This window comes from Mandrillus leucophaeus, unplaced genomic scaffold (assembly GCF_000951045.1).
Source record: "Mandrillus leucophaeus isolate KB7577 unplaced genomic scaffold, Mleu.le_1.0 Scaffold1006, whole genome shotgun sequence".
NCBI lineage: Eukaryota > Metazoa > Chordata > Mammalia > Primates > Cercopithecidae > Mandrillus > Mandrillus leucophaeus.
The window spans coordinates 278,106-300,149 of record NW_012098166.1 but is presented as its reverse complement, the minus strand read 5'-3'; the positions used below and the strand labels follow the sequence as shown (position 1 = coordinate 300,149).

Sequence of the window (22,044 nt, the reverse complement as noted above, 5' to 3'; positions counted from 1 at the left end):
TGGGGTCCTATTTGTCATTCATTCCTCGCATCTAAATTTTCAGCAATCCTCTCAGCTTTACCTTCACAATATGCCAGAATTGGATCAGTTCTCACTACTTTCACATTCTCCCTAGTGGAAACTTTCATCCTCTCTTTCTTGGATTATTTGAACATCTTCTGACTAGTCTTCCTGCTCCCCACTCCCTGCTTGCTTCCCTGAAATCTATTCTCTCCTAAGACGTGTCAGTGATCTTTTAAAATTATAAGGAAAATCATGCCATTTCTCTGCTCCAAATTCTCCAAAGCCTACCTGTCTCCTACAGCCTACGAGCTAAATCCACAATCAAAGACTGTGAGGTTGCACACAGCCTGCTCCTGCCCTCTTTCCACTGCCTACTCGCCGTTACCTCATCTGCTCCCACTCTGCCCTGGTCACTCTGCTCTGACCACACTGGTCCCTGGCTGTTCTCCATACTTCTTGCACACTCTTTTCTTCAACCCTCTGCACTTACTCCTCTGCCCACAGCACCCTTCCTGCAGATATCCACACAGCTGACTGCCTCTCTCACCTCCATCAAGTCTTTGCACAATGTCTCATTACAAGAAGCTGTGCCTGAATATCCTAGGAAAATGTCAACCCTCTCTTTCCACTCCTGTACAACTCTGCTTCATTTTTACTTGTAATATTCATTACTCTCTGACATGGTATATATTATAAATGTATGTTTCTATTGTCTATTTCCCAGTAGAACATACACTTCATTAAGGTAAAAAAGGGATTCTTTGCATGGTTTGGTTTGGTTGGTTTTGTTTGGTTTACTGTTTCATTTCCAATGCCTCGAAAAGTTCTGGCTAATAACACACTTTTAATAAATATTGATTAAATAAACGAGTGGATAAGTGAGTGAGTGAATGAATGAAGAAAATATAAGGAGAGTCTCTAACTCAATTTCCTAGTGAGGTACCTTCCCCACTGTGTCTCCCTTTGTGCATTTTCTAGATCTTACTTGACTAGATAAAAAGAAAAATGAAAAGACCTGTTTTTCTTTCTTAAAGGACTTTTCTTTCTTAAAGGACTTTCTTAAATGACTAGAAAGTGGACCAGGCACAAGATCCACAAAGAGAATCTCCAGGACCCTTTGAAGCTCACATTTAGCATATGACAACTCCAGAGGTCAGTGGGGACACTGGCTGGCTTGAATATTGTGAAAGGCAGGAAGAACACATTTATATTCTTCCAAAGAAGTTATTGCTCTATGTCTGGGTAATGCCAAAATCAATTTGAAAACAAAAGATCACCTCATTCATTTCGGGCACAGTGCACGTACAACACTCGATTAACTTTTCCTGCTGGCTTTTTTGATAGCTATTGTTGTGGATGTATACACAAGCCTAAGGAGATAGCCTCTACTCTTCATATGATTACTACATTTCAAATTACAATTGTCTTCAGCGACACTTAGCGCTTATACACAATCTCCGAAAAGTCAGCATTTCAAGCTGTGTCATGTCAGCGTGTTGTATGTAAACTCCTGTCCTGGAATTGACCACATGCCAAATTATTATCCTTGATTACTCAACTTTCTCTCAGTAGCTCTGGAGTTGCCCCGATATGGACGTCCAAAGGGCACTGATGTGGACTGCCAAGTGTTTGCAGTGCACTTTAATTACTTCTCTGGGAATGAAAGCTTTCCTGTGGTTAGCAGAACCCCTTGTTCTAACTGTCGTTTGGGAAGATTTGAGAGTCTAAGCAACCTTGTTTACGTCTTATCTTTGTATTTTCCTGTCTTCAGCTATTTTCTTAAAGGAAGGCCCAGGTCTATATTATCCTACTGCCACATAAGAAGTAAAATGAATACTCACAGCCCTGCCCCTAATCACTGAACACAGCTTTTAGTAACGTTTTACACAAGGACAGGATATTGGCAACTCAACTGTTAAGCCTTTCTGTGATTATTCTTCCTTGAGATCACTCTGATGTCACCAGTGTAATTTGAGCCTGGAGCTTTTGTTCACACTTTAAATAGCAGTCCCAGAATGATTTCACTACAGACTCTCTGGAAAGCCTGGGAGCTGAATTCCGGAAGATCCCCACATCGATGAAAGCAAAGCGAAGCCACCAAGCCATCATCATGTCCACGTCGCTACGAGTCAGCCCGTCCATCCACGGCTATCACTTCGACACAGCCTCTCGTAAGAAAGCCGTGGGCAACATCTTTGAAAACATAGACCAAGAATCACTACAAAGGCTCTTCAGAAACTCTGGAGACAAGAAAGCAGAGGAGAGAGCCAAGATCATTTTTGCCATAGATCAAGATGTGGAGGAGAAAACACGTGCCCTGATGGCCTTGAAGAAGAGGACAAAAGACAAGCTTTTCCAGTTTCTGAATCTGCGGAAATATTCCATCAAAGTTCACTGAGGAGAAGAGAATGGATAAAGATGTTATCCAAGAACGGACATTCAAAGACCAAGTGAGTTTGTGAGATTCTAACAGATGCAGCATTTTGCTGCTACCTTGCAAGCTTCTCTTCTGTCAGGACTCCAGAGGCTGGAAAGGGACCGGGACTGGAAAGAGACCAGGACTGAACAGACTGGTTACAAAGACTCCAAACAATGTCACGCCCCATGCTGTTACAGTGGAGAACAAAATGCTTTCAGCAAGGATATGAAAACTCTCCTGTCCCTGCAGGAAAGGATGCTGATAGAAGAGCCTGGACAGATGTAATGAGAACTAAAGGAAACAGATGGCTGGAGATGACATATAGCCAGGGTCACTTTGTCAGGCCCTAGGACTTAAATTTAAGCTGAACTTCTTTTTTTTTTTTACCAAATAGATAGGGGAAGGGAGGAGGGAGAGGGAGGACAGGGAGAGAAAATACCGTGCATAAATTGTTTACTGAATTTTTATATCTGAATGTTCAAAATGTTGCCAAGCCTGAATGTTGTCTATTGGTATAGATTTTTAGAAATCAATAATTGATTACTTATTTGCACTTATTACAGTGCCTGAAAAAGTGCACCACATGGATGTTAAGCACAAATTCAAGAAAGTAAGGTGTCTTCAGCAGCTCTGTAAAACCATACGCCACCTTTTGGTTTGTAAAAGGTTTTTTTATACACTTCAAACAGGTTGCACAAAAGTTAAAATAATGGGGTCTTTTATAAATCCAAAGTACTGTGAAAACATTTTATATAGTTTTTAAATCTTCTGACTAATGCTAAAATGTAATCTAATTAAATTTCATACAGTTACTGCAGTAAGCATTAGAAAGTGAATATGATATACTAAATAGTTTATAAAGACGCTATAGTTTCTATAATTTATTTTACTGGCAAATGTCATGCAACAATAATAAATTATTATCAGCTTTGTGGCTTTTGGTCTGTGATGTTTGGTCTCAAAGGAAAAAATAAGATGGTAAATGTTGATAGTTACAAACTTTTCTAAAGATGTGTCTCTAACAATAAAAGTTAATTTTAGAGTAGCTCTATATTAATTACCAAACTTTTTCAAAACAAATTCTTACATCAAATACCTGGGAAATTTCTCTGTCTCAATCTTAAAATATAAAATATAGATATAGAAATTGATAGATTGACTCCTTGGCATTGCTATTTATGTATCCATTAAGGATGAGTTTTAAAAGACTTCTTTCTCTTCATACTTTTGAAAAATGTCTTCTATGATTACAGTAGCTATGTACATGTGTACATCCATTTCTCCCAAGCAATATGTTTTGGGTTTAGAGTCTGAATGATGACCAAGATTCTGTGTGTTAATAGGAGCAAATATAGAAATAATATTATCTCTTTGCTTATTTCCCATTAAAATTATAACCAAATATTTCTAGGACAGCATACATAAATGCTTGCTATGCTTTCCTAACAAAAAGAAATAAAATTTTTCCAGAAGTTAAGCATTTTAGAAACACCTAAAGTGTTTGTCAAAATGCTGATCACAATAAGTCAAAACAAGTGAACTACCTCAGATCTGCTGGGAGGGTTACAAGTCAGGATTATAAATACTATGTTTCTAAAAAGAAAATCAAATGGCAAATTCTATGTTCAAATAGATTTTTGAAACTCTATGTTCAAAATAATTTACTCATTCACTGAAGATAATGCAAACCACTTTATTAAAAAGGAGCTCTTTCCAAGAGATCATTCAGGAAGATGATGCATTAATTTGCAAAATTGTGTGTGTGTGTGTGTGTGCATTTTACTAGGAGGAATATTGATAATTTTCATGAGATTTATAGAGACAGCCATAACTCCAAAAAAAGTTATAAACAAAAGAAGGGTTTGGGGAGTAGCAGGAGAATTGGAGGAAGCTTAGCCCAGCCTGGGGACGTCCTAGACAATTCCACAGAAATTTCCCTGTGCTGCGTTCCGGGAGGATGAAAGAGAAGGCTGTAAAGAGGCCCCCTGCTCCACGACCCTACTTTCCCATCCTTGTGAACTGAGCTTTCTTAATGTTCGCTGCATATGCGAGAAATAACTTCCTTCTCCTGATAGGGCCCATCAGTGAAATTTTTTATTTTCGATTCCAAAATGGAAACAACTCTTGGATGCTAAATGTAGTTCAAGGGTTAAGTGTATTATACATACTCAGAACTATTTACTCTGCCACTGTTGTTTTCAACAGGGTACAAAGTATATCTTCTCCTCTTCACATTAGCATGTATTAAATTGTTTTCTTATGGTATATTATGTTATTTTCTGATTTCAAGGCTGTAACATGGGAGACAAATTAAAAAGCAATTTAGATGCACTCCAAATGGTATGGAGAATAAAAACACATCCACTGGATTAGCACAAACATGTTGTCTTTTCAATTCGTGGAGAACAAAAGTTGGAATCAATTTAATTGCATAAGGATGATTTTTAGCTTCATAATACATTTATTATTTAATGTGAGGTGAAAATAAACATCATTAGAACAGGGAGGATTAGTTCAATTTAGAAATTTATGGCACGAGGATAAGCAAATATATCTCAGGACATCTCCCTGTAATTGAAGAAATAAAAGCAGCAAAGATTAAATGGCTCATTAATCATGTTTGTATCTTTAGATCATAATAATAACTTTCACTGAGTGTTTACTATCAGTCAGAAAATTTTCTAAGTGGTTTTTTTTTGTGTGTGTATTATTAATACATCACTTAATTAGTGCCATGACGTAAATACTAAGGGCATGTGTGTGTGTAATCTAGTAATAAAACTGAAGCACAGAGAGGTGCAGTAACCTGGTCAATGACACACAGCTAATAACTCCAGAAATCAAATCCAGGAACTCTGGCCTTCATTCCTAGCCACTAGGCTATACTGGTTCTTTAGGAGAAATGAAGCTTCTCTTTTTCTTTTAAGTAACGATTACTTCTATGTTAGACAGTCATGAAGACAGGAAAGCCTGGCCTCTGAAGAATCACTTTTATCTGATCTGGGTATGTTTGTCTATTTATTTGTTACATGTGCTACCTGAGGAGAGCGTCTTAGTTTAATAGTTTTAATTGTATCAAGGATGTGCTTAGATGTAGGCTTTCAAGGCTGCGGTTAAAATAACACTTGTATTAGCACCCTGGAACACAAGGTCACATGTAAGCTCTCTTCTAGGCAGTCAAGGCGTTGAGTCTTAGTTCGTTCGTTGAGGGAACTCGGAAACCATGGGTTCAATATTTTATTCATTCAGTTCATCCCTTGGCCCACAGCGAAGGAGGGCTTGTCCAGCAGAGAGGGTTTTCTGAGAAAGGGGTCCAGGGTGTATGATTGACTATGTTTTTCTCATCATCAGAGGGCAACCAGGGTATGCAATTGACATTCCCTTGGAAAAGTTTCATCTGCTAGTAAACTGATAATGTAGCCATGGTCTGGGGATTGTATGTTTTTTCAGAGTATTTCATTGACCTTTCTATACTCCACGTGAGGGTTTCTCAGCAGAGCCTGTATGAATTCCCAGCGGAACAGATTATTTAGTGAACTCCTGGTCTCACCTTGGGGATGTGGGGGGCGGGGCAGCATTTGTATCTTACCCATTCATGAAACAAAAATATAGTAAGCACCCATATGTGGGAGCCTCCATGGCCAGGATGGATCCTGGTTCTCCATATCAGAAGAACAGAGAAGGTTTTTAAAAGGGTATCACACAGTGAGAAGTGTGATGGGAGTTTAGACAGAACGCTCTGGAAGCATAAGGCAGGAATTGTGTGTGTGTGTGTGCATGCGTGTCTGTGTTTGTATTGTGTGTGCGTGTGTGCTTGTGCATGTGTGTGTGTGTGCGTGTCTATATGTCTGAATGTGTGTTTGGGGAGTAGCAGGAGAATTGGAGTAGGCCAAACCAAGTTGGAGGAGACCCTAGCAAATTCCACAGAGAATTTTCTCTGTTTGAAAGTAGGAGCTGGGGGAGTTGAGAGAAAAAAATTCATTTCAGTCTATGCCTATAGCATTTGCAAAGACAAGGAGGCAGGAAAAAGTGTTTGAAAATCTGCAGGCAGTTCAGTCTGACTAGAGGCCTAAGCATTCCCAACTAATAATTAGAAAGGCAGCCAGGGCCAGGTACGGTGGCTCATGCCTGTAATCCCAGCACTTTGGGAGGATGAGGCAGGCAGAACACTTGTGGTCAGGAGTTTGAGACCAGCCTTGCCAACATGATGAAACCCTGTCTCTACTAAACTACTAAAAAACACCAAAATTAGCAGGGTGTGGTGGTGCGTGCCTGTAATCCTAGCTACTTGAGAGGCTGAGGCATGAGAATCACTTGAGCCTGGGAGGCAGAAGTTGCAGTGAGCCAAGATCGCGCCACTGTACTCCAGCCTGGGCTACAGAGTGAGACTCCATCTTGAACAAAAGAAAGGCAGCTGGGCCTTAAATGACAAGTGTAAGTATTAATTTTATTCTGGAGGAAATAAAGAAACATTAAGAGCTTTAAATAGATAAGTAACATTTACTGTCTAGCTACTGTGTATTGAGTCCTAGGAAAAGATACAGTTAATAGCTTGAAAAATAATCCACCATCTAGCAGTTGGACTTAGATTCTGCAGAACTCTGTAGCCTCACACTGAATGAAAAGCTATAGAGGTTGCAGTTCAATAACAATGGGCAGCAATGTGGCAGCTGAAGACAAAACAGAAGTAAAAGATTACGAAGAAAAGCATCGTGAGGCCAGGTTGTGGAAACAGCAACTAATATATTGCCTAATTACATATTTAAGAAATTGTGACTACACCTGATCCTTATAATGAGTCTTATTATTTAACAAGTATTATAAATAAATGGTTATACCTCTTTTTCTCTTGAAAAACTCTTCTGCAAACAGTTTCCAGATATTTTAAGTGATTATCATGGGTAACACAAATATGTTCTATTTCAATGTCTATACACACTGACAGTGGATATGGTTCAGCAAAGTATTGGTAAAACTATGTTACAGAGCTTTGGAAATAAGCATCCTGTCCCAATAAGGTTTAGCAGTGTTGTTGTTGTTGTTGTTTCAATTAAAAGTGGATGAGTAATCAGAAGACTTTCAGTGTAGCTGCTTTCTCCCCTCTGTACTCCTTACACACACAAAAGCAAGAACACACACACACACACATACACATACACATGCACATATTCATGCACACACATATGCACACATGCGCACACACACACACACAGTCATGCGCGCGCACACACACACACACTAGAGATACATAGTCCTACCAGGAGCATATCAGCTTTTTTCCCTGAGCTTTTTTTTCCTCATCTGTGGACAATAGCATCGTGTTGAGCAAACAACCCCAGACTGAGCCTGGAATTCTGGGGTTTTTCCCGACCCTGACTTAGACAAATTCCTTTTTTATCTCTGGGTTTCATCTGTAAGGAAAAAAAAAAAAAACAGCTAGACCAGATGGATGCTGTCTGTGACCTTTATCAGCTCTTATATTCTACATCAATGGGAAATAGCAACTGTGCCATTTTACGTGATAGGATTTTTTTTCTGGACCAGTTGGTATTCCATATATGATAGGAATTTCTCTTAAGTATGATAAAGGCCTAATTTAAAAGTTTTCATATTTAGCCAGTGGTTGCTGAAGGCACAATGTGAGGAAAATTACTTTTTGTACATATACCTGTGCTTTTTAATAGCCTGCCTCCATTCTGGGTGGTTGGTGCCTGTGCCAGGGCTGGCTGGCTGTCAATATTTTGATGATCTCTTCCATAGCCAAGCAATGACAGAGTCAATGAGACAGTCTCCACTGTTGGTGAGAATTGTATTCATCTGTAAAGTTTTAAAAATAGAAATTCTTGATCCCAAACTCTCCAGGCATTGTTTTTAGTACTAGGTATTTGTACAAAGCTCTACAGTCAACTACAAAGAACATGAGATATATGGAACCATTTCTTATGTTACATTGGCTCTTCTGTTGGTAGCACTTCACAATATAAAGACCAAGAAAGACGGTTTGATTTCATGGCATTAGTTAGAATTTGTCTTACCGTATTAATTCTGTCATTAATTGAAAATGATACTGATAGGGTTTGGCTCTGTGTCCCCACCCAAATCTCCTCTTAAATTGTAACCCCACAGGTTGAGGGAGGGACCTGTGGAAGGTAATTGGATCATGGAGAGGGTTTCCCCAAAGCTGTTCTTGTGATAGCGAGAGAGTTTTCATGAGAGCTGATGGTTTAAAAGTGGCAGTTTCTCTGACCTCTCTCTCTCCTGCCACCATGTAAGACGTGCCTTGCTTCCCTTTCACCTTCTGCCATGATTGTAAGTTTCCTGAGGCCTCCCCAGCCATGTGGAACTGTGAGTCAATTAAACCTCTTTTGTTTATAAATTACCCAGTCTCAGGTAGTATCTTTATAGTAGTGTAAAAACAGACTAATACAGATACCCTCCAAAAATAAATATATTTTGAGAAGAATAATTACAGTATGTATTTTTGTTTATTAGTTCATTCTGGGATTTTTCTGTCTTGAATTTCAGTCTGATATTTATCTACCCTGATACATGTATGTTTGACCAGAAAGAAAGCTTCTGTTTCTTACCACTACCTTTCCTTTTAATTTTTTTGCAATTTGTCTATGTTCATTATTTATGCCCAGGTTTTATCATCTGAAAGATTCCAGAGAAGCCCAGGGATCCTGAAGTGTACTGGCAGCCACAGTGTCTGAAATGCTGTGTGTGAGGACCATCTTCCCCTGACATTGCAGAATACCTAGGGCAGTGCAACTGTTTCCAGGCCTACTCTCACCACAGTCTCCTTGGGGACTTTTAAAAATCCAGGCCTTTGGACTTAGTGATTCAGAGTTTCTGGGGCTGGATACCTGCTAGCTCCATGCTTCAATCACTCCCCAGGTGATTTTGCTGCTCAGTCATATTGAGAAGCACTGACCCAGATTAAAATCACAAACTGTGCACGGCGTGAGGACATGGCTCATTTCAGTTCATCCACGTGTTCCCAGGCATATTGCAGGCCTCGATACCTTTCGGACTGAACAATTGCAGCAAAATGTGACTAGGACTTTATTGTGGAATACCATATTCCTATTATCTCTAATTCAAATAATACCATTATTTTTATTTTACTCTAAATTGTATTTGTTTTAAGAAATCTTACCAACTCAGAATGATCATATCATTATCTAACTCCCATTAGGCTCCCATAAAGCATACAGTTGCATCAATGAAAACACATTTTCCCAAAGAATGTAAGGGCTATACCCCCTAAATATATTTACCACTTGCCTGCTATTATGGAGATTCATTTCTTAGTCCAGAGAAATTTGCCTTTTAAAAAGTAAGAATTAGGCTGGGCATGATGACTCACGCTTGTAATCCCAGCACTTTGGGATGCCAAGGCAGGAGGATCACTCAAGCTCACGAGTTCAAGACCAGCCAGGGCAACATGACAAAACCCTGTCTACAAAAAAATACAAGCATGGTGAGGCTGAGGTAGGAGGATTCCTTGATCCTGGGAGGTCAACACTGCAGTGAGCTGTGATTGCACCACTGAACTCCAGCCTGGGCAACAGCGTGAGACTCTGTCAAAAAAAAAAAAAAAAAAGAATGGGTAGCACTTATCACTAGCAGTCACTTCTATAAACTAGAATACCAACATTTAACAAAACACTTTCTTCCTAACAGCAAATATCTTCCACTGAGATCATGTGGTTTTAATCATAAAGGGAGAGTGGCAGAAGAACAGAAAGATTGAAACCAAGGATAGAGAACATCTGAAATTGATAAGGAAGAAAACAAGCAAAGGTGGTAGTTCACTGAAGAAAAACATCTTAATTTTTCCTAGCCCTGGTCTTGGCTGTTAGATAGTGGGATAGTTCGATGTGCGTACAGCGTGGTAGGCAGTAGAAAGATCAGTAGAGGAGTTTATAGGGTTTATGAAGACCTGGATTCTAATCCTGCCTCAGCCATTTATGAGGTATGTGCAAATTTTGAGTAAATTACTTAATGTCTTATAACCTCACTTTAACAGGTATAAAATAGGGATAATAATACCTTCTGAATTAGTTTACTAAGATTTCTGTAACAAGGTACCACCAGTTGGGTGGCTTAAACAACAGAAACTTACCTCTTCACAGTTCTGGAGGGGGAAAGTCTGAGATCAAGCTGTCAGCTGAGCTGGTTTCTTCTTGGCTTGTACATGGCCATCTTCCCCCTGCGTCTTCACATGGTCTTCCCTCTGTGTGTGTCTGTATCCTAATCTCCTCTTCTTATAAGGGCACTAGTTCCATTGAATTTGGGCCCACTTTAAATACTCTAGTCTAACTTACGTACCTCTTTCAAGGCCCTGTCTCTAAATGCAGTTGCATTCTGAAGTACTGGGGATTAAGACCGCAACATGTAAATTTTGGTTGGGGGAACAGAGTTCAGCTCATAACACCTTTGCATTTCTTTCTCTTGCTTGTTGTAAGCATAACGTAAGGCAACATATGTGAAAACACCCACAAGTTAAGTATGATATCTGTGAGGGTAAGGTCCTTGGGGACCAGGAGAGCATTTTACTCATGGTTGAATGCTACAAACTTCTTGCACAGACTCTGGTATGGGGTAAGTTCCTCACAAGTGTTTTTTGAACATGAACACAAAAATATCCCTTAAAAATAAGGTATTTGTTTATTAACCCTGAAGTCAGCATCTATACTCTTTTTGTCTCTTCAGCATCTCTAAGGAGGGCTAAGTCAACAGTGTTCCATTAGTATTAAATAGCTGAACCCGGGGATGAACCACAGTTCATGCTGAAAGAGCCATGTCGAAATGGCATTGTGCAATGGTGCATTTCTGCCTCTAAAAACTTTGTTTGCTTTTCATTATACAGGAATGGCTTCAAATGTTCAGTGGAAGTGAACAAGTTCTCGTATTGTTTTCTCCTATTCTCCTTCCAGCTTCAGGGTCATATGTCACAGTGCCGGGCATTTCATTTGGGTGAGTGAAAGGAGGGAAGGGAGCAATTCTCTGAAGGTTAAAAATCTCTAAGTGATATACGAGGAAAAAGGCTGTGCTGGTCACGAAAATAATTCTATCTATCTTACCTTATATAGTAAGAATTTCAGCATGAATAGAATGGATTTAGAAGGCTTCATAATCTGCACTCAAGAAGTGTGGGAATCTTGGTGGAATAGAGAGAGCCCTGCACTATGTTGTTGGAGATCAAATGCCATTGACTATTATCTAATTTCAATTTGAAAAAAAATTACTAAATATATATCATATCAACTCCGAAGACCCTATTACTTTGACACAGAAAAATAACTTAATAAAATCAATTGACTAAAATAAATTAGCCAAGCAAGGGTGGGATAGCATGCAGCCAAAATAACAATCTGAATGTCTAGTTTTTAACTTTTCATTGTTAATGATCATATGATCGCACTGAGTAGACATAAGCCAGTGTCGTCATTTCATTCTATATATAGTTGGAAGATGAAGATACCTACCTCCTCACCTTGTTTACAGGATCAAAGAGGCCTGGGATTCTTCAGTGATTATCTAGCCTGGCATGTGGACTCTCCATCATCCTTGAGGGACGTCAAAACCAAGATTCTGTATATATTGAATAGATTTCATAAGTATTTCAGTTACTATTCCTTTATACCTTTAAAAAATTTTAAATTGGTATAAGAGACTGGTTAAGTTTTTCTCTTTCAATTTTAGGGGCTCATTTTTGCTATTAGAGAGGTTTGTAAAAATTCCACACAAATAAGATAGAGCTGGTTGCTTGGGCAGGACAAGTGCATGCCAGAGGCATAACCACTCAAAACTCTGCTTTTCAGCTAAGAAACACCAGAAATTCAATACTCTAGGCACCGTGGTTGAGAGATGGGAAGACTTACTTATGCCAGCTAAACTCACAGCCTGCAACATGAACAAGGACCAGGCTTGGTGGCTCACACTTGTAACCTCTGTACTTTGGGAGGCCAAGGTGGGAGGATTTCTTGAGCCTAGGAGTTTAAGGCCAACCTGGGTAACATAGTAACATTCATCTCTACAAAAAAAATTTAAAATTAGCTGGGTGTGGTGCCACGTGCCTATGGTCCCAGCTTCTTGGGGGCCTGGCTGAGGTGGGAGGATTGCTTGAGCCCAGGAACTAGAGGCTGCAGTGAGCCAGGACCATGCCACCGCACTCCAGTCTGCGTGACAGAGTGAGACCCTGTCTCAAAACATAATAAATAAATAAATGAATAACTTAGCACCGTTAATTTATTCATCCATGGGAAAAATTTAAGTGCCAAGGAGGAGGAAAATTTATAAGTGAAAGGCAAGCAAGATCAAGAGTCTTGAAGATGATTTCTCCCTGGCTTTGGCAAGGTTTGAAGGATTAGCTTCACAGCACAGACCTCTTAGCTACTGACCACTACAACATTGCTGCATGACAAGCTGCCCCAATACTTAGCAACTTAAAATGACAAGCATTCAATTTAACTCATGATTCTGTGGGTTAGCTTGGGTTCTTCTGGCCAGGGCCATTGTCTGCTGAGCTCCCTCAGACATCTGTGGTCAGTTGGTAGCTGGGTGACATAGGATGACTTCACTCATCTGTCCGATTGGCAGGTCATTGGCCAGCCAGGGCATCTCAACTCTCTCCCACCGTTTTTTGCAATCTGCCATGTTAGCAGTTAGAGGCTGTCATCATAACAGTGCTGGATAAGCATTTGTCAAATTCTATCTTTCTCTCTACTCTGTAGACACCATACTCACCATCCTCTTTCTTTGTGACGTTATCTTTTCTGGAACAGGGTACACTATAAATGACCACATTTTACCTTATTCATGAGAGTCACACTCCAGGCCTCCTTCCCTGAGCTAAGACGCAGATTAGTTCATGAAACTCAGTCACGCATTCAGAAATATGTTTTTATTGACTCCTATGGCTAGCAAATTTGATTCGCCAAACTCAGGCACTCATTCAGAAATACTGTTTTACTCACTCCCATCACTAGCTAATTTTTTCTGTAATGTGAATGTTACTAATGTAATATTCAGAGAATATTTACTGTGGTTTTTCTGTAATTTATGGATGGTGCAGGAATGGTGGAGACGTCTCTCTTATCCTCAGGTACCTACAGCGGTGCCAAAGCAGTTGAAAGGCATGAGCAGATTTCTGAAAAATCGTAACTGCCATAAACCACCCTTTCTTAGTGCCAGCTTCCTTATGAAATATATAGATGCATGCCACTGAATATCTGAACTTGTTCCTCTTGTTAACCTTACTTTGTGGAAAGGTTTTTAAATCAACTGCTAAAAATGCCTTTTCTTTTCCTTGGACAGTGGACATGGAGAGACATGAGCTGAGGGAGACAGACTGACTCAGGGAAAAGAATTAATGGAAGCACGTGGCTCCTGCGGGCAGGAAATGCTTTGATAGACCTTTTCCTCTTTTTGTTACCAGGAGGACCTTGACAATAGACTCCACCTTGGAGCAGCTGCTCTGTCCCCCGTACGATGATCACAGCACATTTTCCTTGTCAGACTTGGAGTCTGCACCAGGGAGTGCTCAGGAAGGGACCGGTACAATGTTGGGGATCTGCCCTTGAGCCTCCAAGCCTTGCGATGGGTGGAGACGTCACCCCAAGACACTCACAAATCCTTTTGGCACACGCTTCAGGAAGACCATCTGCTTTTGTTATTCCTCTGACCTTTTGTTAGCACCCACCCTAAATTGGAAATAAATTGCCAGAATAAATCTGAAGCCTAAAGCAGTTTTAGACTCTGTTGTCAAAGCAAGTCAAATTAGTAAGTGTTGGTTTAGCACCTAACATGTATCCCAAATTATGCTAGATGTTGGCGGGGGAAGGAATATTTTTTCAATGTCTAAGTTGCTTCAGGACTATATAGGATTTTGAATAATTTAATTTAATCTTTTCAAAATTTCTACAAGGCAAGTATTATTATGTGCATCTGATAGATCAGGAAACTGAAGCTCTGGAGGTTCACCAACTTTTCTGGTGCCAGTCTAACTTCGTAAGGTAGGAGAGTACAAAGTCAGACTGCTATCTCAATTTCACATATGATTTTATTTCACTTCTGATGTATTCCCAAGTCTGATGCTTAAGTGCTTTTTTTCCCCTAGTGTTGTGTACCATGTCTAAAAGGCTCCATTAAACATAGGCAAGGTTCTATGGTTCTAGCCCCCTTCTGATAGGTGACACGGGATAAGTCACTTAACATTCTGGGTTTCAGCTTCTTCTGGATCATAAGAGACTAGAACTAAATGAGATGACAGGACTTCTAATTCCTAAATTTATAACTGTGTTACAAAATGTGGTATGGGCTCCATTCATTAGGATGGCTACCAAAAAAAAGGAAAAGAAGTACTGAAGAGAAGATGGAGAAATTGGATCCACTGTGCACTGCTGACGGGATTGTAAAATGGTGCAACCATTGTGGAAAACAGTTCAGCAGCTCCTCAAAACATGAAGCATAGAATTATCACAGAAATCCCGTAATTCCACTGCTGGTAATATATAAAAAAATGAAATTAGGAACATGAGTAGATGCACCTGTGTTCATAGCAGCATTATTCACGATACTCTAAATGTGAGAACAACACCCATGTTCATCAACAGATGAATGGATAAACAAAAAATGATATATACATACAATGGAATATGATCCATCCTTAAAGAGGAAGAGAATTCTAACACAAGCTACAACATGGGTCAACCTTGAAGACATTATTGCAAAGTGAAATAAATCAATCATAAAAGAGCAAATACTGCATGATTCCACTTATATGAGATACCTAGAGTGGCCAAATTCATAGAGGCTGGGCTCGGGAGAGGAGAAATGGGGGGTTAGTGTTTAGTGGATACAGCATTTCAGTTTGGGAAAACAAAAGAGCTCTGGAGTTAGATGATAATTTCTCAGCATTTAAATGTACTTTATGCCCATAAACTATTTACCTAAATATAGTTGAAGTGGTAAATAAAACTACAATTTAAAAAAAGAAGTTAAACAAATGTGGTTTGAATTTCAGTAACAAAGCATAGTAATTCAAAAAAGAATTCTTTGTTTAAGAAATATTAGCATCATTCAATTTCCAAATTATTTAGTGACCTTTAAAATATTGCAGATTTACAGGCTTACAGGGGGACTAAGATTACACTCACCTGCATTATAACCCACAATGAAAAGGATGAGACGTTATCCTGGCAAAAGTTGGAGAAGGGAGCATTTTAAAGGGGGGAACTAGTTTAGAACAAGATTCTATTTTGGAAAAAGCATAATATGCTCCATAAAATTAGAGCAATTTTCTGGAACAATGTTGCTTGAACTCAGAGAGCAGGAGAAACAATAGCATGAGCTGGAAATGGAGACAGGCAGGGCCGAAGCACTTGAGGCTGGGTTAGAGTCTACATTGTGTTATAGGTAATACTAATAGAGCCATTGTAGACTTTCAAGCTAGAGAATATCTGTATTTTTATTCTTGTTTTTAAAAGGTCAAGCTGGCAGCATTTTGGGGAAGAACCGGAGGGTAGAGAGCATAACACGCTTTAGGTAGATGCTATAGTTGTCTAGATTAGAGTATATGAAGAAGAGATGGAATGTAGTTGAGTGTTAGAGGTAATTAGGGAAAAAGTATCACCAGAATTTGGAGATGTATTGGCTTAATCCTCTGCATTTTGATTTTCCAGTTAATCGTTTCCCCCCAGGTTCATAGTCACCTTCACTGGGCCTCTACCATCTTCCATTAGAGTGTTGCAATGGCTAAAGGAGTTCACTGCCTTCTGCTCTTACCCTTCAGTATGTCTTTTATATTACAGCTAGATTTAGCTTTCTAAACTGCCACTCTACACACGTAACTTCCCTGCTCAGCACTTTCAAAGTCTACCCATTGCCTACAGTATTAAGTCCAACTTCCTTAACTGGGCATTCAAGACCCATTGTAATCTGGTCTCTCTAAACCCACCTAAAGCAATTGCTTTAACATGGACTGGCCAACCACAGTGGCTCATGCCTATAATCCCAGCACTTTGGGAGGCCACAGTAGGTAAGTTACTTGAGTCCAGAAGTTCAAGACCAGCCTGGGCAATGTGGCAAAACCCTGTCTCTACAAAAAATACAAAAATTAGCTGGGTATGGTGGTGTGCACCTGTAGTCCCAGCTACTCGGGAGGCTAAGGTGGGAGGATCAAGATTGCTTGAGCCTAGAAGGTTGAGGTTGGAGTGAGCATGGTCACGCCATCACTGCAACAGAGCGAGACTCTGTTTCAAAAGCATAAATAAATAAATAAATAAATGTGGACTCAATAAAAAAAAAAACTTTCTTCAGCATCTGTCACAGGCCAGGTTAACTAGCTTGTTACAAAGCATTCCTGCTGCTTCATTTTCTTTTTCTGCCTTATTTATATTTGATTTTTAGAAATATATAGAATATACCATATGTATAAAGGAGAAATATAAAATATAGGTTCAGGTTAAAGTCTACTATAAAAAACACTATCTAGATTAAGACTAGACCTTTTTTAATATATCTGAAGATCTGTGTGCTCTGATCCCTCTTCCCACACTCCCCTAAACATTATCTTGGATTTTATATTTATTCCCATTCTATGTTCCTGGAATGCCCTTGCCCTTTTTTGTTTTGTTTTGTTTTGTTTTTTTTTGAGACAGAGTTTCACTCTTGTCACCAAGGCTGAAGTGCAGTGGTGCTATCTCGGCTCACTGCAACCTCTGCCTCCCTGGTTCAACCAATTATCTTGCCTCAGCCTCCAGAGTAGCTGGGACTACAGACGTATGCCACCACGCTTTGCTAATTTTTGTGTTTTTAGTAGAGACGGGGTTTCATCATGTTGACCAAGATGTTCTGGATCTCCTGACCTTGTGATCCACTTGCCTTGGCCTCCCAAGGTGCTGAGATTACAGGCGTAAGTCACCGCTCCTGGCTGCCCTTGCTCTTCTTGTTGCTTGAATACCATTCTTCCTCTGTCCTGGCCCAGAACTTAGAAAGATTTTTCTGAGGATTTTAGCTCTTACTAAGTACAGCGAGTGCTGTTTCCATCATCCATGGGCACTGGCATCTTCTGCCATTAATGCTAGTAATCTTTTTATGTGTCAGTGGAAGCAGAAATCTCATTTTCTATTGAGAAGGTGCTTGGTAAGCAGAGCTTGCTGCTGCTGATGGGATCTGTAGTCATGTGCTTTGTTCAGAGTGGTTGGATGGTCTGAGGGACCAGGGTGCTGAGAGGTGGTGGCAAGGAGATATTCTCAGGAACCAGACGGGGAAGGTAGAAAGTGCCTGGCATGCCATGAACAGTTGTTGAACAAGTGAATTAATGAGTGATTGACAACTCTGTCTGGTCTACAATACTGAATTATAAATGTGAGGATAGGCTACGGTGTGACTCAGTGGTTCATAGTCACAACTCAGTTCAGTTCGGTTATTTCTTGAGCACCAGGTTCAAGAGATGCAAAGACAAATAGGTTTGTTTTAAAATATCAATGGTGGGGTCAGGGGAAAGTGGGAGGAGGGAGGAAGGCAGACACATAGATCAATCATTGTAACGGGCAGCAAGTACAACCAAAGAAAAATACAATCATCAATCAGAGGAGGAAGCGGTTAATGTTTCCAGGAGAAAGCATTGATTACCTAGAGTTCACTCCCACCTAGTTTGAAGAATCCTACTTGGATTCCACTGCAGCATTTTCTCCCTCTGCTTCTCCAGCCTCCTCCTTGCACCCTGCCTGGGAGTCTGTGCTCCAACCACATTGGCCCAGGTTACCATCTTCCAACAGGCCCCGACTTTTCATCCTCTGTGTTCTAGCCCCGTGCATCTCAAATTTTAAAGCATCTACAAATCACCCAGGGGTCTTGCTAAAATGTAAATTCTGATTTGGTCTGGAAAGTGTGCCCTGAGGCCTGAGCATCTGCATTTCCAACAAGCTCCCAGGTAATGCCAAAGCTGCTGCTCTGCAAACCAAAGCTTAGAACTGCAAGGCTACGGTCTCAGCCCTGAAATACTGTTCCCTTTCCACACTCTTATTCAAATCCTCTACATTTCTATGAGCTAAGTAAAATGTCTTCCCTGTGATTATATCTCCTCAATTTCAGGATGGGGCATCAGTGCCATTTTTCTCTCCACTCCTGGCAAATCTTTCTCTCCAAGTCTTTTTCCTCAATGAACTGAAGGCTCCTAGAGGGCAGGACTTGGTCCCATTCATCCAAACCCCTAGATGGTGTCTGTTATAGAGTTGGGCCTTAAATACGTGCTCCATTGAATTTGAATTGAACTTAAAGTATTATGGCAGGCCTGGTGCAGTGGCTCGCAACCACTTTGGCCTTCCAAAGTGCTGGGATTGCAGGTGCCAGCCACTGTGCCATGTTGCCAGGCTGGTCTCGAAGTCCTGACCTCAGGTAATCCGCCTGCCTCGGGCTCCCAAAGTGCTGGAATTGCAGGCATGAGCCGCTACACCCAGCCTGGCAACATGGCGAAACCCCGTCTCTACTAAAAATACAAAAATTAACTGGACATGGTGGCAGATGCCTATAATCCAAGTTACTCAGAAAGCTGAGGCAGGAGAATCACTTGAACCCGAGAGGTGGAGGTTGCAGTGAGCCGAGATCGTGCCACTACACTCTAGCCTGGGCCACAAGAGCGAAACTCCATCTCAAAAATATATATATATAATAACAAACCAGGTCATTTTAGCATTGTGTCACCATGAATTATAATAAAATATAAATTAACATAGATGATAATGATCAGGGTGGCAGAAATTACCTCCAATATAAACTTGATGAAGGAAAACACTTTTTTTTCTGGTAGGTCACTGGGTCCCCCTGAGTCTAGGCCTGTGTCATGTACATTGTAATGATCAATAAATATTTGTGGAATTCTAAAGAATAAAAGGAGAAGGTACTGAACTTCAGTTCTATGAATAAACAAAATTGTAACCCCTGGAAAAGGAAGTGGTTAAAGCTATGTTAAGATCTGAGACAAAAACAAAAATAAACAATAATAAAGACAAGCCAAAGAAAATCTCCTCCTATAGGGAATGCACATTACATTTTTTTTCACTAAGAATATCTTCATACATGGCAGCAAAACAAAATTGAATACATTTTTCCATGTGAATTGTTCTTTTCCTAAAATACCAAATTGTTTTAGATCAACAAAAACTTTGTTTTTCTTACTATTTAATATCAAAAGAGACCCAGTTAATTGCAAACATAAACGCTTTTTCCTTGCCTCTCCTTCAATTTTGCTGAGAGGGATATTTTGCAGCTTTACTTGGTACCAAAATAGCTCTGTTTTGCAGACCATTATCATCTTCAAAGGGCGGGGCAATAATAATGAACTAGAACACAGGAAGTTTACCATTTCTCAGTATTAAAATAGAATTTCTTATTACACAGATGCCTCTCCCAAAAAGGAAAAGCAACTAGAATTTTTACTTTCTTCAATCTGTTGATATTACTATGCTGTATTTATACTGTAAGGCATTCATGTCATTAATACTTGAGAAATGCTGCTTCATTGTATATTTTCATTTGAATGATGTTTAAAAAATAATTCAAAAAACGTTTATTTCTTAAGAAGCATTTTAGTCAGCACTGCTTAGCTGAAGCCAGCACTAAAAAAACAACCTTTCTAAAACTCGACGTTTTTATGTGAAGAATTAAGTGGTAACCTAATAGCAGGATTTGGAATCAAGAATAACATTTGCTGAGTGCCTACTGTAAGACTGATTCAGTATAAGCATAATCTCACTTGATTCTCATAATAATCTTTGAAGGTATCTATCATCATTCCCATTGTGAAAGGAGGAAATGCTGTCAGAGTGGCTAAGTAATTTGTCCATGGTCTCACATAGTAAGTACTGAAGGTGAAAATCTGACTTCTCTTGTTGTTGCCAAAGCCTACATACATCCCTCTCTATCAAGAGGCCCTTATAAAGCTACCATCTATTTTATTAAAATGTCACGTCTGTGTAAGAAGTATAACACACAAGGCTGTCTGTATCTTAGATAACAGAATCTCATTTTGTTCATTTCTTCAATAAACATTTCCTGGGTTTTTCCTACGTACTTGGTAATGTGCTGAGAGCTAAAACCAGAGATAAAATACAGTAGAATCAGGAGAGACAGTCAATTCAAAGACAAACGCAATTTCACATTGCCAATGTTTCACTGCTTTTGAGTTACAAAAATGCCAACTTTATATGATTTATACTAAAACATGTTATCCAATGAAGAGAATGGCACATTTTGTTCCAATTATTCCAACTTAATATTTTAGAAAAGAAAACAGATCTCTGTGTGATTTCCCAGCATTTTGAATATACTGGCTATGTATATAAATGTTTCTTTTGGTTTATAGGAAGCCTGTATTCTCCAGGGAACACAGCACTCAGAACCCTCTTGGCCCCTGCATAAGCCTGCATGAGCCTGGGCTCTGGGGACCCATCGTGGTGCATCATTTGCTGGCTCTGTGACAGTGGGCACGTCGTTTAACCTCTCTTGGCTTCATTCTCCTTACTGGAATGATGGAGAGATTTTTGCCTATTTCAGAGGCTTGCTCTTCTATACATGAGCCTATAAGTAACTAGTCCAAGAATTTCCACTCCTTCCGTACTCTGATTTAAACCTTAAGGTATCAAAAAAAAAAAAAAAAAAAAAATTCAGGTTCCAAGTACTTCCATTTTCATCTTTTATTATTAGAATTTCTTCGGAATGAATTTCTGTTTTGTAATTTTAACATTGCTCTAAGGGGGGAAAAAGACATTTTATCACCATGCAGCATATTTTTCAGACAGCGTCTCTCTGACACACTGATTTTGATCAGTCTCAACTGACTCACCAATTCCAAATCCCAGGGCTTTCCTGGGAAACCTCCTTGGATCATGGCTCTGCCACACAGGACTGACATCCCAGAGGCCAAAGCAACCTGCTGTAAACTGAGATCATTGCTCAGCAAGCTGGTACCACACGCAAGGAGTCTCAAGAGCTAACAGGAAATGATTCAAGACCAGAATTAGCCAGAGCAAGTGTGTTAGCTTCCTCTGCGCATGGGATAATAAGGAGCTTGCATCACCAACCTTCCCTGAATAGCCTACTCAGTGATTCAACAGGTTTCAAAAATTGTGAAATAAGGGATGTCTCTTGTGTGGTGTACTTTGGAAGTCTCTACCTGAGGACAAAGGAAGTACCTAGGAGTAGGCATCACTCCACTTTTCTACCGTCTTCCACTATGTTTACATGGGTCCTCACTGAAAATAAAGGTATTAAAAGTGAGAGGGAAAGATTGAGTCAGCCAGGTGAAAAATGGGAGGAAGTGACACAAGGATCTGGGTGTGCAAAAGGCTGAGACCAGGCCGGGCGTGGTGGCTCACTCTTGTAAACCCAGCACTTTGGGAGGCCGAAGCAGGCAGATCACGAGGCCTAGAGATCGAGACCATCCTGGCTAACACAGTGAAACCCTGTCTCTACTAAAAATACAAAAAAATTAAAATTAGCCGGGCACAGTGGCAGGCGCCTGTAGTCCCAGCTGCTCGGGAGGCTGAGGCAAGAGAATCGCTTGAACCCGGGGGGCGGAGGTTTCAGTGAGCTCAGATTGCACCTCTGCA

General features: G+C 40.0%; 1 protein-coding gene and 1 long non-coding RNA gene across 2 annotated transcripts; both read left to right on the top strand.

Moving 5' to 3' along the window:
* The first annotated feature begins 2,008 nt into the window (after positions 1 to 2,008).
* Positions 2,009 to 3,467, top strand: LOC105534997 (chromosome unknown open reading frame, human C8orf4). Its single transcript, XM_011973947.1, has one exon. The coding sequence runs from the start codon at positions 2,081 to 2,083 to the stop codon at positions 2,399 to 2,401; it is 321 nt and encodes a 106-aa protein (XP_011829337.1). The 5' UTR covers positions 2,009 to 2,080; the 3' UTR covers positions 2,402 to 3,467.
* Positions 3,468 to 11,333: 7,866 nt separating this feature from the next.
* Positions 11,334 to 21,110, top strand: LOC105534993. Its single transcript, XR_001005370.1, has 3 exons — positions 11,334 to 11,404; positions 20,215 to 20,291; positions 20,799 to 21,110. It is a non-coding gene; the product is annotated as an uncharacterized LOC105534993 (long non-coding RNA).
* Positions 21,111 to 22,044: the final 934 nt, after the last annotated feature.

What these genes read in the sequence shown, in the direction of transcription:
- LOC105534997 (XM_011973947.1), top strand. Translation starts at nt 2,081, where the DNA reads ATGAAAGCAAAGCGAAGCCACCAAGCCATCATCATGTCCACGTCGCTA.